General features: G+C 33.5%; 2 protein-coding genes across 8 annotated transcripts; both read left to right on the forward strand.

The window, feature by feature from the left end:
• The first annotated feature begins 3,442 nt into the window (after nt 1-3,442).
• LOC115970718 lies at nt 3,443-7,861 on the forward strand. Of its 7 annotated transcripts, none has more exons than XM_031090307.1 (5): nt 3,443-4,567; nt 6,281-6,488; nt 6,720-6,849; nt 6,935-7,177; nt 7,346-7,861. In XM_031090307.1, exons 1-5 carry the CDS (start codon nt 3,600-3,602, stop codon nt 7,459-7,461), a joined length of 1,665 nt encoding a protein of 554 aa, XP_030946167.1. In that variant the 5' UTR covers nt 3,443-3,599; the 3' UTR covers nt 7,462-7,861. The 7 variants fall into 7 exon arrangements, with proteins under 7 accessions (XP_030946167.1, XP_030946169.1, XP_030946170.1 ...); XM_031090309.1 differs by having other exon boundaries at nt 3,444-4,567; nt 7,468-7,573; XM_031090310.1 differs by having other exon boundaries at nt 3,444-4,567; nt 7,471-7,573.
• Nucleotides 7,862-11,415: 3,554 nt separating this feature from the next.
• Nucleotides 11,416-14,725, forward strand: LOC115972260 (probable indole-3-acetic acid-amido synthetase GH3.6). The gene is made up of 3 exons (XM_031092473.1): nt 11,416-11,961; nt 12,842-12,949; nt 13,058-14,725. The coding sequence occupies exons 1-3, from the start codon at nt 11,648-11,650 to the stop codon at nt 14,391-14,393; spliced, it is 1,758 nt and encodes a 585-aa protein (XP_030948333.1). The 5' UTR covers nt 11,416-11,647; the 3' UTR covers nt 14,394-14,725.
• Nucleotides 14,726-15,677: the final 952 nt, after the last annotated feature.

Raw genomic sequence — 15,677 nt, forward strand, 5'->3', positions numbered from 1 at the left:
TATATCATGCAGTTTTCAAATTTGTAAACACATATAGTATGATGAAATCATTACACTACTCTAATTGTTTTTCTTTTTTGTCTATAAAAATAGAACACTAAATATTTTAATTTTTTACGAAGAAAAATTATTGAAATATTGGAGAAATCTAATAATAAAATGCACCGTACATTGTGTGTTAATTTAGCTAGTAATAATAATAATAATAATAACTTTAGTAAAAAGATACCTAATTCCAAAAGAATTATGATCCTATATATGTATATATTAAGAGGATTCAGAAAGTTAGTTATTGCTTTTTTTTCCTGTAAAAAATACACCTAAATTAATTAACCAACAACTTAAAAATGGGATTAAAATAGTAAATTAGCAAAAGAAGGTTAGTTATTATTTTTTTTATTGTCAAAAATACCCCTACCTAAAACTTAAAAATGAGGTTAAAATAGTAAATTGACAAAAATAATAAATTCCTACTTCTACATTGAAATGTCTTCCTGCTTCTAATAAACTCCTATTTTTACGTTGATTTAAATTCCTACTTCTACTCACTAACTCCCTACAAAATAGGATCACTTTTTTGTTAGTTTTAAAATTTCTCCAATCTACAAAACTCACCATAGTATTCATTTTCTTTTTTTTACCCAAAAAATAGAAGAGTCTCTGAGCACGCGCTCAAAAAATAGAAGAGTCTCTGAGCACATGAGTGAGCGCGTGCTCAAAAGCTAATTTTAATTAAAATTTTGGAGTAAATGCTAATGTTTTTGGAATGACTTTATTTTTAAAAAATTTATCCACCTTGGTTTATGCATTTAGCTATAAAATAAGTTACTAACAATGTTTTGCTATGATCTTTCCACCATAAAATTTTAATATGATATCTGCCCATTGATTATAAAACAAGCTTGAGTTTTAAATAAACCTAGACTTTCAAAATGGAAACATTTAATCCGTGAGTTTAGTTCTCACAATGCTGATCTCAAGATTACGAAAGTGGAGTCTGATACCAAAAGAAACTTTTTATGTTGCAAAGCGTTTTCTATCAGGGAATACTGAATAAAGTGATTGCAGAGACTACTCAATGATGCTAAAGCTTTACCAAAAAAAAAAAAACTTTTGTTTTAATTTTAGGCAAACTTTTTTTTACTGTATTTACAACTCTTGTTTTCATGTTTGCAACTCTTTCTCTTCTTGCAGAAGAGAAAGGGGCATTTGTTTTGGTATAAACGAATTCCTATATTTTCCTTTTCTCAATTGTATACATTAATATTATCCAATAAAGTCTACAATCAATTTTTCTAAAAAAAACTTGGATTTTAAATTGGAAAAGATTTTAAGATATATGGTGCATAAAAAACTAAATTGAAATCTGTTTATCACATAGATGTTTGAACTTTGAATTGCATTTGCATCTCATTCATAGTATTGCATTTAGTGCCAATTAGACACGGTGATTTGAAATTGTATTATTATTAATTTATTATCTATAGATTAGATAGAATTTCAACTTATAACTCTATGATAATTGTGAAATTGAATTTTTTGAAATACACCATTTTCAAATTTTGCATTTTTTTAGATATAATTATTTCAAATAATTTTCAAAAACTGAAAAATAAACAATACAAAATGGTGTATTCATGTTTGCAACTCTCTCTTCTTGCAGAAGAGAAAGGGGCATTTGTTTTGGTATAAACAAATTCCTATATTTTCCTTTTCACAATTGTATACATTAATATTATCCAATAAAGTCTACAATCAATTTTTCTAAAAAAACTTGGATTTTAAATTGGAAAAGATTTTAAGATATATGGTGCATAAAAAACCAAATTGAAATCTGTTTATCACATAGATGTTTGAACTTTGAATTGCATTTGCATCTCATTCATAGTATTGAATTTAGTGCCAATTAGACACGGTGATTTGAAATTGTATTATTATTAATTTATTATCTATAGATTAGATAGAATTTCAACTTATAACTCTATGATAATTGTGAAATTGTATTTTTGAAATACACCATTTTCAAATTTTGCATTTTTTTAGATATAATTATTTCAAATAATTTTCAAAAACTGAAAAATAAACAATACAAAATGGCACGGCTTAATAGGCAGGACATGGTTGTTATAAACAAAACCGTTATACAATTTTTTCTAATATAATCTGATGTGGTGTGTACTCTAAATGAGTCTTTAACTCTTGATTAAAAAAAAAATCTCTCAAAGATTTTTTTTTTAAAGAAATTAATTAAGAACTAAAATTTCAAATTCAAATTTAAAGAGATTTTTTAAAATAAAATGTCACTATCCCTAATTTGAAATAATCATATTTGTGCGTATAAATTTGAAAAATCTCATGGTAAAATTCCAATCAAATCAAATTTAAAATTGAATCCCTTCCATATAAACCAAATCTTAACTTTTTACCTACAAATTTGAATAATTTGATCCATCTACAATGCAGTTTTTTAATTTGAATAATTTGATCCATTTACAATGTAGATTTTTTTTTTTTTTTTGGTGTGTGTGTGTGTTTCCCTATGGTCTAATATCTAAACTTTTCAATATAAAACTTATGCGCGTAGTATAATTCCAATCAAATCAAATTTAAAATTGAATCCCTTCCATATAAACCAAATCTTAACTTTTTCTTAACCTACAAATTTGAATAATTTGATCCATTTACAATGTAGTTTTTTAATTTGATCCATTTACAATGTAGTTTTTTTTTTTTTAATAGTAGAATATCTAAACTTTTCAATATAAAACTTATGTGCATAGTATACGGGTGATGATGATAAATGAATAGTAATCTGAAACTTTGTACTAGTGGAGAATAATTATTTGAAAAAAGTGTAATATACAACCATGTTTGACAAAAAAAAGTTGGGTTCCTTTGAAAGATGAGATGAGGAACCCCACAAAACTCAGTACTACTCATCTTCTTGTGTATTTCACAAGGAAGAAGAAAAATTCCCTCAGCAAATCCTATCTTTTTATGACAAATTTATGGGCTCCACCACGAATGCATGGGAGTTGGATGCGCCGTGTTTTAAGTGACGTGGCGTTCGAAGCAAGAATCCCACTTGCATGGCTTGGAGATGGAGTTGTTGGGTGGGGGTGGGTCTTCTTTTATAATCTTGATTTTTTCTTTTCTTTTCCTTTAAGATAATATAAAAATTAAAAATTAAAAAGTGGGTCTTCTTCAAATTTCTTCAATGTTTCATTAACTTAATCAAAATCTCAAATAGCATTTCACTTCTGTCCAATAAACACCCACACAAAACCCATTTCTTTTATGTGTAGCAGTTGGCATTTGGCTATAGCACCATTTCTCTCTCTCTCTCTCTCTAAAATTCAACCCCTATTTGACTGCCAAGTGTCACCAACCCATTTCCTAGAAGACTCATTGAGAGACCTTGCTTTCCTCCACGCCACCTTTAAAGAAAAGAAATAAATTTGTCACTAAAAACTAACCCACTTTTGGTACCCTTATTTATTTGCCTACACAAAACAAAACAAAACAAAACAAAACAACTAAACAAAAAACAGAGCAAAAGCAGAGCAACAACTCTGCAACTATTTCTTCCCCCATTTCTCATGCCCTCACCAAGCCAACAACCCATTCTCTTCAACTCAAACTACTCCACAATGCTTAAATCACTTAAAAAGAAGCTCTGCCTCCTCTGCTCTCGCCTTCGCTGGCCCACTCGCCGCCGCTCCAAGCCTAAAATTATCATCAAAAGGTTTGGAAAAAATAGCTCCAAATTTCAAGATGATGCCAATAGTGAAGTGGCCATTAATGGGTCGGCTGCAGTTCATCCAAATGGCGAATTGGGTAGTCTAAACTCGGAAAAGCCTATACGGATAGCTACATTCAACGCTGCCCTCTTTTCCATGGCACCAGCAATTCCCGAGGCTGAGAAGAGAACCAGTTTTGAAATTGGAAATGGAAATGGAGATATAATGAATTTTAGGAGGTCAATGGACTTGAATTTACGCACAAAGTCTGTGAATGATCGGCCAAAAAGTATTCTAAAGCAGTCTCCCCTGCATCCAAGTTCCATGAATGGTACAAACAATCTTTCAACGCAACAGAAGTTTGTGAAGTCCAAGTTAAGGGTGTCGATAAACTTACCCGATAATGAGATTTCATTGTTACGGAATAGACAGTTGAGCTTTGATGAAAGAGAAGGTTCTTCTTCTTTTTCTGCTTCTGATTCTGCTTCAAGTAGTAGAATAAGTAGAGTTTTGAAAGGGAAGGCTCCTCTAATATCCAATTCAAGCTTGCCTATAAGTATGCTAAATGGTATAGTTGGCGAGACCTATAAAAGCAGCAGAACTGTGCTTGAAGTGCTGAGAGAGTTGGATGCTGATATATTGGCTCTACAAGATGTGAAGGCTGAGGAAGAAAAGGCCATGAAGCCTCTGTCTGATTTGGCTGGTGCTTTGGGAATGAATTACGTTTTTGCCGAAAGCTGGGCACCGGAGTACGGCAACGCCATCTTGTCAAGATGGCCTATTAAGCAGTGGAAAGTTCAGAAGATCTTTGATGATTCTGATTTCCGGTGAGTATCATCTTCTTTACCCATCTTCATTGAGTCAATTTTGGAATTTTTTTACTCCTCTGTTTTCCTCTGCTTTGATTCTGTTTTTCCATAAAAATAAAGGCATATTTCTACATTAAAGAGAGTCATAATGATGTTTTCTTATTCTTGACAAATAAAAGTGCATTGAATTATAAAAAAAAAAGTGCATTCAATTATAATTTTTCTCATTCAAGTATTCATTTCACGGTCCCAAGTCCCAACCTTTCCACAACAAAGTTGACAAAATCAGTGCCTTTTGATAAAGTTACCAATCATTTAGGCTTTTTTCTTATACCGTTACTCTAAAATTGCTTAGGTAAACTATCAAAGACAAAACCCTCCCTTCCCCCCCCCCCCCCCCCCAAAACAAAGTTGTGTTTCTGAATATTATAAGATTGTGAAAATGATAATAAGAATCAGACCTATTGTATTTTTATTAATATACTGTAATTAATCTTTATTGTATCAGTATAGTAATCCTGAGGTTCCTTCAACTGTTTTCTGTACAAACAGCTCTGATACATTAGTGGGCCTGTCAGGAATCAAGATCCCAGTTACAAAAAGTATGCCATGAACCCAATGATGCAGGGTTGGAAATTTCATTATTTCTCAGTTTTATATATTAGTGTCATCTAAAAAATTGATAACTAATCTTTCCAGATCACTGTGACAACTACTTGACACTGCCAACATTCAATGTGGGATGGATAGGTGCCTTTATATTGCTTAATCCATTAAATTTCAGATTGATAAGAAACAACCCATATGTTCAAAAGGAAATTGCAAATTACTAGTAAAGTCACATACAATTCTACGTCATTCTATAGTGACAGCATATTTATATTTTCTGAGAAAATGCACTGCTGTTCTGACAATTTCCTTGGATTTTTTTTCCCCAGTGTTTTCCTAGCTTGATTCTGAGTTCAACTTATATTAAATGCCATATTAGCCAAATCCCAACAGTTCTGTTATGTTTTGTGATGGCTTGTGCATTTATTCCATTAGTTGTCAGAAAGATGTTGCATCTAATAAAATCCCTATGGCTTTAACAATAATTTTGTTTCATTATTTGGGAAAAAATTCAAATAATGGCAAATCCTCTATCTTCAATTATTATCACTTAGTCAGCATCACTGAAATTTGAGAAACCTAGCTCCTTCACTCCTTTCCAGGATTAGACTCGTTTGTTATAACAGAAAGATAAAGCATCACAGTTAGGGTATAAAATATTAATGTTAGGTAAGATGTGCATTGGTATAACTGCAATGTAGGTACGATATACCATTAAACTATTAGCATGATTTGAGATATACAAGGGCTTCTCATGCCTTTAAAAATAAGTAATCCATTATCATTGTCTTTACTTAGTCCTACTTTTGCTAAAACAAAATAATAGTAGTAGTTAAGAGGCTCTTGACTCTTCTTTCTGTTTTATGTACAAACATGAAAATGACTGTTTTGTTCAATGACTTATAGAAGCCAGTTAACAAATCCTAGAACTTGTTTAAAAAAATGCATTTTAAGTCAGAAATGAGGGATTCAAACTCTGGATTTTTTTCATTGGAAACACTAGAATATGCCAAATCACTTAAAACATGATTGGCAGAAATTTTAGTGCTTGAAAATTGAACAAGCAACAACAATGAAAACAAGTCACTATTATGTAACCCCCTTTGGGTTTTGTGGGCACAGGAATGTTCTGAAGGCCACGATTGATGTGCCCCACTTGGGAGAAGTTAATTTCAACTGCACCCTCCTTGATCATCTCGATGAGAACTGGCGAATAAAGCAGATAAATACAATAATACAGTCTAGTGATGAAGCTCACATTTTAACTGGAGGCCTCAATTCACTTGATGAAACAGATTACTCAGAAGAAAGATGGACTGACATCGTAAAGGTAAATGTAGCATGACCTTGATAGGCTCGACTATGTCTCTCTGAATTGTCATTGATAAAATTGGTAATTGGTACAACATATATGGCAAACAAAAAATCTACTACTACAATTTTATTACACAAGTCTTACAAACTAAGGCGACAATAGATGTAATTGGTTTTACTTTAATAATATAATAAATAAATGTATGAATTACTTTAACATTAACCTTCATGGACTTTTGTGTTTCAGTACTATGAGGAGATAGGAAAGCCAACACCAAAGGTTGAAGTGATGAGATTTTTGAAGAGCAAACAATATACAGACGCTAAGGACTTTGCAGGAGAATGCGAATCGGTGGTCATGATTGCCAAAGGCCAAAGTACAAAATTAAATATGTCACCTAATTTTTTGGCCTTAAGTTTCAAAATTGATTACTCTTCTCAATGCCTTGTGCTTTGATGTAGGTGTGCAGGGAACATGCAAATATGGAACTCGGGTTGATTACATATTGGCATCACCAAATTCACCTTACAAGTTTGTTCCTGGATCATATTCAGTGTTTTCTTCCAAAGGGACTTCTGATCATCACATAGTGAAAGTTGATTTAGTAAAAGTAACAAGTACAGCTGCTGAAGAAAATGTCAATAAAAAAAGGCGACAACCAAAACAGAAAGTTATAAAGGTAACACAGTCATCTCCATCAAAAGGTATATGGAAGACAAATACATGAGACTCAAAGTGATAAATTCATTTTTTTTAATGTGGTTTCTGTATGTGGGAGGGGGCAGATGGTTTGATTTTGGACCTTTTTTTTTTTTTTTTTTTTGCCTTTTTTGCTTTGTAAATCATTTAACACTACTTTTTTAAGTGTTTAGGTAGATATCAGGCGAGGAATAAGATCTGGTGGTGTAACATTTTTTTTCTTTTTTCAAGAAGAATCTGTATAGTTATTGAGTTGGACGTTGGAACTTATACTCTTCTTTTTTCTTAAAATAAGTAGGGAAGGGGGATTTGAATCGAGGAAGAGATGAGTAATGCAATGAGATACGAGGTTGTAGACTCAAACTTAAACATTTTAATAGTGAAATGTTGCTACTTGCTCATTTGACCATCACTGTTGCTTTCATCATATGCCGGATTGCATATATACTAAGCGCTTACGTTTGGTAGGCATGCACTCATTCTACGTTAAATGGATGTCATCTTTACAAGTTTCATGTTTCATGCTTATCTCAGTTAAACGCCACTTAAACAATGGATGACAATTACATTATGTATATAAAATGTATGCTCTCTCTATCTGTCTTTTTTTTAATATTGTAAATAGCATAGATAATTACAACAGGTCAATTCCACAAGAGTGGTAATTATGATTATCCCCTTTTCTAGTATCTCAAAGTCTACGTTAACCCATGAGGGCTATATATATGCATGCTTAAATTAATAGCAAGATTGCTTCGGTAGCTGAAGAAGATCCTCTTGTATACACTGTTCACTTTGTTATTTCTAAACAAGTATATGAAAAATAAACAAACAAATGGTCAAGCTCTGCAGCTTCAGACCCTTAGTTAGACCATGATTAACTTGTTTCCAGCTGGGCAGGGAGATTAATGTCATGGGCTCAAGCAGATTTTACGTGTTTGAACTACCATCAGTGACAATAGGCATTGAGATTTTTCCACGGTTCCAGATGTTCCTTTTTTAGTGACAAATATGTTAAATAAATTGAACTACTTGTCTATAAATCTGTAAACAATATAAACTCAGTAAATCACAAATCTGAATTACTATATATATAATTATATATATATATATATATATATCTATCAAGGTTAGTGTTTTGAGTCTTTTTACACCTATAAGATAAATTTCACAGTGGTTGCTTATGAATTTCTTGGACGTATGCCTTTCTTGGACGTATGCCTTTCATATACATTGATCCTATACAAGCAGAATAAGCACCAGTCTACAATCTGTGTTTGATGAACCAAACACCTTGATTTTCTCTCTTTGACAAACACTATATTAACTAACTGAATGCATGATGGATGAATATAAATAAACATAATTATGACTGTATAGAACTGATGAAGAGATGCCAATAATCAGACACAAAAAACCAATAGTATACATACAGACCAAGTCCGGTCCATGCCAAACCTAATCCAACCTAGCATGGGCCAGCACACAGGTCTGTGCAAAGCCCATGTTGGCTAGATCCTCCTTCCACAAACTGTGATGCCCCTTGGGACCTAAGCTTATATTTAAGGAAGGTGTATATAAACTCACTAATGATTCAATTGATAAACAATGTAGAATTAAGCTTGTTCACTGCCCTCAACCAATGTTCAAGTGGGCACATTCGAAATCAATTTTTACCTTATGTAAGTATATGCTTTTTTTTTTTCTAGATACATGGATTATCATCATATCATTGTATGTTGAATACATGTTACTTCACAAATGAAAATCTTTTCACTCTGCCTTCACTACAAAGAATAATAAACATTCTATCCGAAGTGACTTCCAGGGGCAGCCCAAGACCAAAACCACTTAAGCATTGGTCTAAGGCCCCAATGCCTAAGGCACTTTTAATAACAAAAAAAAAAAAAGGTCTCAAATTGTGAGTGAATAATTGTTTCTTTTTTCCCTTTAAAAAAGCATGATCAATTGGTTAAAAAAAAAAAAAAAAGGTGGATTGCATGCTTTGATTCTTCCCTATTATCAAGAAGGCATCAAAGTTGTTAGCTAAGAAATCCAATCCAATTAAAAAGTTTAAGTTGTTTAAACAAAACATGTTATAACTTTTGACCCAAAAAAAAAAAAAAAAACATGTTATAACTATGCCACATCATTATTGACACGAATTTCTCTTAACAATCTGAGGTTTCAAAATTTGTAAGTCAATATCCCCAACCATAAATTGTTGACATTATCCACTCAATAACCTACACAGCCATACACCATGCACATATTGAGTAGATAATGTAGGACTCGGCTGAAATGGCACGTCCAGGGATAATACTTGTTTATTATATTTTTGAATTGTCACTAATTACATTCGTTGCCACATTGTTTATAAATTTTTTGTAGTCAAATTTGTTATAGTTTTAGCATTTTCCTCCCAAAAAAAGTATTATAAAAAATTAAAAAATGTATTTTTTTTAAAATTATAATATTAAGAACTAATAAAATATTATTTAAATGATAACAAAAATGCTCCACTTGAATATATTGTCTTAGGCCTCCAAATCTATTGGGCTAACCCTGTAAACACTACAATCTATGTGCTTGACAAACCAAAAATCATGATTTTATCTCTTTGACAAACGCTATATATAGAAAAGTGATGTAAGATTAATAAAGTAACTAACTGAATGCATGATGGATTTTGAATATAAATAAACATCTGTTTAGAACATTTGATGAAGAGATGCCAATAATCAGACACAAAAAAACTAATAGTATACATACAAATGAAGCCCGGCCCATGCCTAACTTAATCCAACCTAGCATGGCTCAGCACACAGGTGCATGCAAAGCCCATGTTGGGTAGGTCCTCCTTACACACACTGTGATTCCCCTTGGGATCTAAGCTAACATTTAAGGGTGTATATAAACCCACTAATGATTCAATGGATAGCCAATGCAGAATTAAGCTTGCTCAATACCCTCAGGCCTCAACCAATGTTCAAGTGGGCAAATTTGGACAGCCCAAGACCAAGACCACTCAAGCCTCGGCCTAAGGCACTTTAACCACCCCCCCCCCCACCCCCCCAAAAAAAAACTCTCAAATTGTGAGTGAATAATTGTTTCTTTTTTCCCTTTGAAAAAGCATGATCAATTGGTTAAAAAAAAGGGTGGATTGCATGCTTTGATTCTTCCCTATTATTAAGAAGGCATCAAAGTTGTTATGCCACATCATTATTGACACGAGTTTCTCCTAACAATTTCAAATTTTGTAAGTCAATACCCCTATCATAAATTGTTGACATTATTCACTTAATAACTCCATGGCCATACACCATGCAAATATTGAGTAGATAATGTAGGATTCAAATTTGTCATTCTCTTAAGAAATTGTTATAATAATCAAATCTCACAAAAATTTACAGTTGATATTACTCAAATAATTCATATATCCATTCAAATACATAGCTAAGGCCCAAGGAGAGTATATTGATATAAACTCAAATTCTCACTTCCAAAATATCTAAAAATTAATTTAAACCAAAACTATAAGAAGGGGAGAGAGTACATTTGTATCAATATCCTTAAGCTAATGTAGTATTTAAGGCCATGTTGAAGGGTCCAATTCCGCCCCTGCTTAAAGAACCATATGTCATTTTCATCAACTTTAAGATAGAGATAATAAAGATAACAGTTTTATTTATTTTAGTTTATACTCACTCGAAATTGATTGAATTAGACCGAAATATACCTAAGTAGACCAAATGGACCAAGGTAGACAAAATGAGACTAAAATAGACTGAATTGGTAGAATTATACCAAATTTGGACTGAAGTAGGTGTTTATTATTTTTATCTCTTGAAATCGATGAAAATGATATATGGTTCCCTAAGTAGAAGTGGAATTGGACTCTTCAACCTACCCTTGAATACCACATTAGCATCCAAATATAAATATAGTGATGGAATATGAATTTTTTTTTTTTTTTTTTTAGAGTATAAACTAAAAATAAATAAATAGTCTCTCTATCCAAACTGTTTGTGTTATGTATATTTTTTTAATTATACATTTTATTTATGTTTAAAAATGTGTAAAATTATGGTAGTAAAAAATAATAGTCATACGATGATTAGTAAGTTACGATTAGAATCAAGGACAAATAAATATATTGTATTATTTAATTTATTTTGCACTAAGTGGCTAAAAGTCTAAAACCCACATTTGTTCCTCAGACAACAAAAATTGAATTCCCAAAACGCCCAGAGCCAGCCAATGACATAAGCAGCGAAGAAAACGTTGTCACATTACAACCTTTTTCAACTCCAAATACGGAAAAGTAAAGCCAAAATGACGACAATATCTTCACTCTCGTCGGCATTTTGATTCATTTTTCTTCGTCCACCTCTCTCGCTGCTGCCTGCTGCAAAGTGCTTAGCCTGCGCACCGCCACCACCGGCGGACCGGACCGGACCAGACCAGCAGAGACAATGAATCCGACCGACGACGAGGAGATCCTGAAGAAGCTGGAGGACTCAACCAAGGATGCCACTGGTCGACAGCTCGAGGCCCTAAGGTCCATCCTCGAACACCAAAGCAAAGGCGGCGGCGTACGTTATCTCCGACCTTACCTCCAAGGCTACGATGCGCCGGTTGATGCAAATTCGTTCCGCCAAGCTGTGCCGTTGTCTTCCTACGAGGACTACGTTGACCACATCAATCAGATGGCCAACAATGGACCCGTTGACCATGATCAGCCTGAGCCTCTCCTGTCCGTTGATCCTCTCATCTGTTTCTTCTACAGGTTTACTTATCCCCTCACACAATTACATGACTTAATAAGTAAAATTGATATGAAAATAGCATTGTCCATGCTATTGTTATATGTATAAAGATGTACAACCATAGATACCACAGGCTTAAAGGGAATATCCGTGTTTTACTAGGAAACCACAATGGGGTATTGTGTATTTTATCTCTTATAATGATTTCCAGTATAATTTGATGATGATGAATTTAACGTGGTTGTAGCAAGTGATGTCATAACACCCAGCAAGCATCACTATGTGTAACAACGTAAAGTTTGTAATACAATTATCATTGTCATGCTTTCTGATGTTTCTAGCATTAATTTTTAGACTGGGATACATTTTTAATCCACAAAATCTGGTCTAAGTTTTCAACTTTGATCTTTCAAGTTTAAGAACTTCTACTTTATATGCCCTCATCATGGAGGAACAATTGAATTCCGTGCCTTTGAATCATAAACCAACTACATTTAATCTTTCTAATCACTAAGGTTTAATAGTAATTTAGCCCAGCATGAAACAGAATTACATAACAATAATAATTTCACACAAGTCAAAAGATTGACATTTTATAGGCCTCAGAATTCAAGATTTAGTTTTACTATAATAAGTTTTGCTTGAAAATATGAAAATTATCAATTTGATCATTCCATCCATCTGTCATTTAAATTTATTCTAGGCTACCTTGATTTCGATGATACCTTTTAAATTTATAAGAACAAACTTGCAAAATTTTAAATTTGGAGATGAAATCAAATTTTGGCTAAGTGTTAGGGATAAAAAGTATATTTCAGCTTTATTTTTATTTTATGACAGAAAAAGCATTAATTTTTAATTATGTTTTGAAAATGTGGACTCTTAACTTGTGGATTGCAGCTCAGGAGCAAGTACCATGAAGCCCAAATTGATCCCTTACTTTGATTCAAAGCTCTCGAGAGCCGCCTCGTTCATAGCTCACCAGGGCAGCAATGCAATTCATCGGAGGTAGTAACTTATTTATGATCTATATATGTACCATTATAGTTTATATTACAGTTAATGTGCTCATACAATATGGCTTTATATAACAAATGAATGTGAATTATCATATAGGTTATTTCCTCCTAGGCCATCTGTGAATAAGGTCCTATGGTTTATTTATGCCGATAATATAACAACTACCAAAGGCGGTTTTAAGGTTATGGCTGCTTCTTCATATCCTATGCATGGCAGTAAGGCGAACTGGTCTCAGTTGGTCTCTTGTTCAAGCCCCCGGGAAGTCATTCTTGGGTCAAACATAGAGCACCAGATGTATTGCCACCTACTTTGTGGCCTTAGAAACTCTGATTCTCTTGATGGGATTCGTGCCCCATATGCCATAAGCTTGATCAATGTGTTTAGTCTTTTAGAGTCCAGGTGGGAGCAGCTATGTGATGATCTTGAACATGGGGTCCCAAGTTCAAAGATTTCCGATGTTGTGATGAAAGATTCTGTTACTGAAGTTCTTGGGGGCCCTCAACCAGAATTGTCAAGGAGAATTCGGGTGATTTGTGAGGACAAGAATTGGGGTGGGATAGTGTATAAATTGTGGCCTAATGTGCGGTACATTAGGTGTGTTACCACAGGGAGTATGAAGCAGTATTATCCAAGGCTTAAGCACTATGCAGGAGAGGTACCTTTGTTAGGTGGAGACTACTTTGCTTCAGAATGCTGTGTGGGTATCAACTTGGATATTATGCAGCCTCCCGAGACAACCCAATTCGTGTTGCTTCCAACTGCAGCTTACTTTGAGTTTCTTCCATTTGCTTTGGATGAGATCAATGTTGGTGAAGAAACAGTGGACATTTCTGGTGTGGAGGTAGGAAAGATGTATGAAGTGGTTGTCACTACATATAGAGGATTCTACCGATATCGTTTAGGTGATATTGTGAGAGTTGTTGATTTCTATAATTCTGCTCCACAAGTGGAGTATGTGATGAGAGCTCCTAATACTTCGTCCGAGATAATAACTGAGAAACATTTGATGTCTGCCATGGAAAGTTTTCAAAGGGTCATCAGAAAAGATATGGCAGCAGAGATTTCAGAGTTTGCAAGTTTCTTGGACTTAATGTTGAGCCCAAAGCTTTTGAAGCTTTATATAGAAGTTAGAGAGGGATGTAAGCTTTTGCAGGAAGAGAAGCTAGAGGAGTCAGTTGAAATTCTCAAGAGGTGTGGTTCCTCTATTGAGGATAGCTTGGGAGGCATTTACATGGTGCAGAGGAAAAGAGGCGAATTAGGTCCTTTGGCAGTATCCATTGTAAAGCCAGGTAGCTTTGATAGATTATCATCGGTAGCCATTGAGAATGGAGCACCAGCTAGTCAATATAAACCACCCAAGATTATAAGAAATCGCCAAATTGTTGACTTCATGGAAAGATGTATTGTTGTTACTGTATCTTTGGATGGTTAATTAAGACTTAATCACTAGATTGAAGTGTTGCAATTTGTTATCATCCATTGTTGAACTTCATCTGGGTATGCAAAGAAGCTGTATGGACTTAGCACACAGACATTTTAGGATAAATAAGCAGAACAATTGCTTGTTGGGAGACAAGTCCTTTTCTGAAGAGGCAGTGTATTCCCATTTCGTTATTACAGTTTATGATTCTTTTACATGAAGCATTAACTGGATCCTTAATCATGAACTAATGTAACTGAACATATATGTAAGAATGATTCTCCTGGCTGTTTTTTGCTTGTATTAATTTTCTCTCAATAATGTACTTAGCCAGTAAACGTAAACGAGTCTGTAAGTTGCTTTCGACAAGTGAGCTATGCTTCTCAGTAAGCTAATTTGTAAATTTGTGATCTCCAGTAATGCACGCAATAATTAGCTTGAAAAACTAGGAGATACTCTCAAAATGATCAACGTTGATTAAGGCCTTTGCAAGATCAGCCATCTTCCAAAATTAAAAACCTAGGGAGCTGTCTGGAATATCATTTTTTAGTCTGGCATTTTGAGTCAAATTTTAGCATTGATTGAACATTTTAAGCATTTTCCATTGACGTAAAAACTCATTCATCTCGTAGCTCTTTGATGGCTAGGATGTCAATAACCAGAAATCAAGTTTTTTTGTGCAAACCATAGGGGACTTGTGAATGCCTACAAATTGGCTAGTGCAGTAATTACCAACTTAGCATTACTCTAGGAAATTCATAAACACCTTATTTACTTTGCTTGTAAACTTTCCTTTTATTATGATATTTGGATCTTTGTTTAAAGGTTTAGGCTTTGTTTTTCTCTTAATCCTGCTTCAATACATTTTTACTTCTATCTTGAACGAATAAAATTTGTTTCTTAATACAATATCATCCATTCATTCAATTGTTTCTGACAACAGCATTACAATATTCTGGTAGTTTTGAGAATTTGCTTGAGATGTCTAATGTAGCCATGTCTAACTTTCAAAAAAGATTTCCTCAGGGGAAATGGTCCTTATTTCCTTTTTCTTTTTCATCTTCCCACCCAATTCTTACTTGGACAAAGGAAAAGGAAGTGTCTTGGAGAAATTTTTGTTGTTGATGACCTCAAATAAATAAATTGAATATTGATAAATATGTGAAAGCTCGAATTTGTATGAAAACACAAGAGCTGTTTAGACCCCCAATTAAAATTACGGCTAGATTACTTTTACTCTTACTTAATCAAAGTGCAGAAACAAGAGTAAATGTGTGCAATGAACCAATACTACTC

This window comes from Quercus lobata, chromosome 12 (genome assembly GCF_001633185.2).
Source record: "Quercus lobata isolate SW786 chromosome 12, ValleyOak3.0 Primary Assembly, whole genome shotgun sequence".
NCBI lineage: Eukaryota > Viridiplantae > Streptophyta > Magnoliopsida > Fagales > Fagaceae > Quercus > Quercus lobata.

Bases quoted from the DNA above. Each gene is read 5' to 3' on its own strand.
- LOC115970718 (XM_031090307.1), top strand. From the start codon at position 3,600: ATGCCCTCACCAAGCCAACAACCCATTCTCTTCAACTCAAACTACTCC. The intron at 4,568-6,280 runs GTGAGTATCATC...TTGTGGGCACAG, and splicing joins TTTGATGATTCTGATTTCCG to GAATGTTCTGAAGGCCACGA. The intron at 6,489-6,719 runs GTAAATGTAGCA...TTTGTGTTTCAG, and splicing joins GATGGACTGACATCGTAAAG to TACTATGAGGAGATAGGAAA.
- LOC115972260 (XM_031092473.1), top strand. From the start codon at position 11,648: ATGAATCCGACCGACGACGAGGAGATCCTGAAGAAGCTGGAGGACTCA. The intron at 11,962-12,841 runs GTTTACTTATCC...TGTGGATTGCAG, and splicing joins CTCATCTGTTTCTTCTACAG to CTCAGGAGCAAGTACCATGA. The intron at 12,950-13,057 runs GTAGTAACTTAT...ATTATCATATAG, and splicing joins AGCAATGCAATTCATCGGAG to GTTATTTCCTCCTAGGCCAT.